The sequence below is a fragment of the Lolium perenne genome, chromosome 7 (genome assembly GCF_019359855.2).
Source record: "Lolium perenne isolate Kyuss_39 chromosome 7, Kyuss_2.0, whole genome shotgun sequence".
NCBI lineage: Eukaryota > Viridiplantae > Streptophyta > Magnoliopsida > Poales > Poaceae > Lolium > Lolium perenne.
In genome coordinates this window covers 20,500,750-20,502,780 of record NC_067250.2, presented here as the reverse complement: position 1 = coordinate 20,502,780, position 2,031 = coordinate 20,500,750, and the positions used below count along the sequence as shown (strand labels likewise).

Here is a 2,031-nt window from a genome sequence, read left to right as displayed (position 1 = left end):
CGTCACGGGTGTACAGCTCATGTAAAGGGGGCATGCATCAGTTCCATGCTGCTGGACAACAAACTCAAAAGCAAACGCCAAGGACAAACCGTTCATTCATTGGACTGCGAGCCATAGCTGGGAAATCTTACAATATTTCTTACGTTCAATATTTGGAGCTAAAATGAAACCCGATGGACCAGGTGTTGCAGTTCACCTAAGTAGAGGTATATTTTGAAGTAGACATGCATGTTCACCACAAACTGACCCACACCAATCTAGCAAGATTTCATCACGTAGAAAGCTCAAAAAAGATTTCATCACATAGAACAACGCACAAGATGGGGAAAACATCACCCTGTCCTAAGATGGAACGGATTAAGAGGATGCAAAGAGTGTAGCACGACCAACGCATACTCAAAACAAAACAAACCAAAATGACAAAGTACATCGCTAGAGGAGGGAGGCAGCGAGAAAACAAAGGAAAACAGCTAGCTAGCTTAGGCACGCTTGCACTTGAGGTTCTTCATGCAGCGGAGGTGCATCTCGGCGACCTTGACGACCTTGGCGAGGCCACGGCTGGGGCAGCTCCGGCCGGGAACGCAGTGGATCTCCGCCTCCCGCTCCACCTGGCAGAAGCACCTGGGGGTCTCCACCATGGCGCAGCACCTCTCGCCGAACCCGCGGCGGAGGCAGTTGATGAAGTAGCTGTTCTGCGTGCCGCAGCTCTCGGGCGGGTACGCCGTCGCCGGCGTCGTCGCCGCGCAGACGGCGAGAACGGCGAGCACAGCGGTGAGCTTCAGGGATGCCATTGGTGTGTGTGTCTCTCTCTACCTTGCTTGGAGTCGATCTAGATCGAGTAGCAGACAGATCGAACACCTCTGCCCGTGATGGCTTTACAGGCACTCCACGGGTAGCAGCGGCCGGCTCACGTGCAGCATGCAGCGCACCCATGTCGAAAACAGGGCTAAGAGCATCTCCACTCGTCCCCCCGAGGAGGCCCCTGGCGAGCGTTTTTTCCATCCGGACGGCGAAATTCGGCCCAGTCGCGCCCCCGGTTCCTCGTTTTCGTCCGGATTTGGGCCTAAATTCATCCGGCGATCCCACGCCCCCCCCGGCCCCCCGGGGAGCTCTCGGGGACTCCGGACGAGTGAAAAGCGGGGAAGGGCCCGATCTGTCGGTGACTCGACGCACGAACCCCACCGCCACGTCGCTCAAAATCTCCCCCACCCCTCGTATCTCTCTCGCCGCCGGCACCACCCCGCCGGCTTGTTGCCCAGATTGCGCCGCCACTCCTTCCCCACCTGCCTATATTCCGCCGTGTTTGGACGACGGCCTATCTGGCTGCTCTTCCGCCGGCCTGTTTTCCGGCCTGCTTGCTCGTCGTCGCTCGCGGCTCGGGTTGCCTCGACCACGCCCGTCAGGTGTTCGTCCATTTGCCTCGCCGGCCATGGACTCGGACGAAGAGGAGGAGCAGATGTTCGTCGAGCTTATGCAAGAAGAGATGGCAGCAGCCGCCCAAGACGACGAGCACATGATGATCCTTGGTTGCTTGGCAAGCATGTACGCCGGACTGGCAACTCGTCGGCGTGGTGGGTCGGCACGAGGTCGCCGGAAGTGCAAGCCGAGACAGCGAATGGAGGGCTACTGCATGTTGTACGCCGACTACTTCGCCGACAATCCATTGCACGGTGAGACTGTTTTCCGGCGTCGTTTCAGGATGAGCAGAAAGCTATTTCTGCAAATTGTGTATGCCATCCGCCACTTTGATCCCTACTTCAGATGCAAGGCGGATTGCACTGGTTTGGTTGGATTTTCGTCACTGCAGAAGTGCACAGTGGCTATGAGGATGCTGGCGTATGGAGCTCCCGGTGATACTGCAGATGACTATCTTCGGATGGCGGAGTCCACCGCCCTTGATTGTTTCTACCGGTTCTGCAGGGCCGTCATAGCAGTGTTCGGGGACTATTACTTGAGATCACCCACTGTCGAAGACACTCAGAGGATCCTTGCAACAAATGAAGCTAGAGGTTTTCCAGGGATGCTTGGAAG

General features: G+C 56.8%; 1 protein-coding gene across 1 annotated transcript; it reads right to left on the bottom strand.

The window, feature by feature from the left end:
• Positions 1 to 258: 258 nt before the first annotated feature.
• On the bottom strand, positions 259 to 886 carry LOC127313648 (uncharacterized). The gene has a single exon (XM_051344129.2). The coding sequence runs from the start codon at positions 789 to 791 to the stop codon at positions 480 to 482; it is 312 nt and encodes a 103-aa protein (XP_051200089.1). The 5' UTR covers positions 792 to 886; the 3' UTR covers positions 259 to 479.
• Between the last annotated feature and the right edge of the window lie 1,145 nt (positions 887 to 2,031).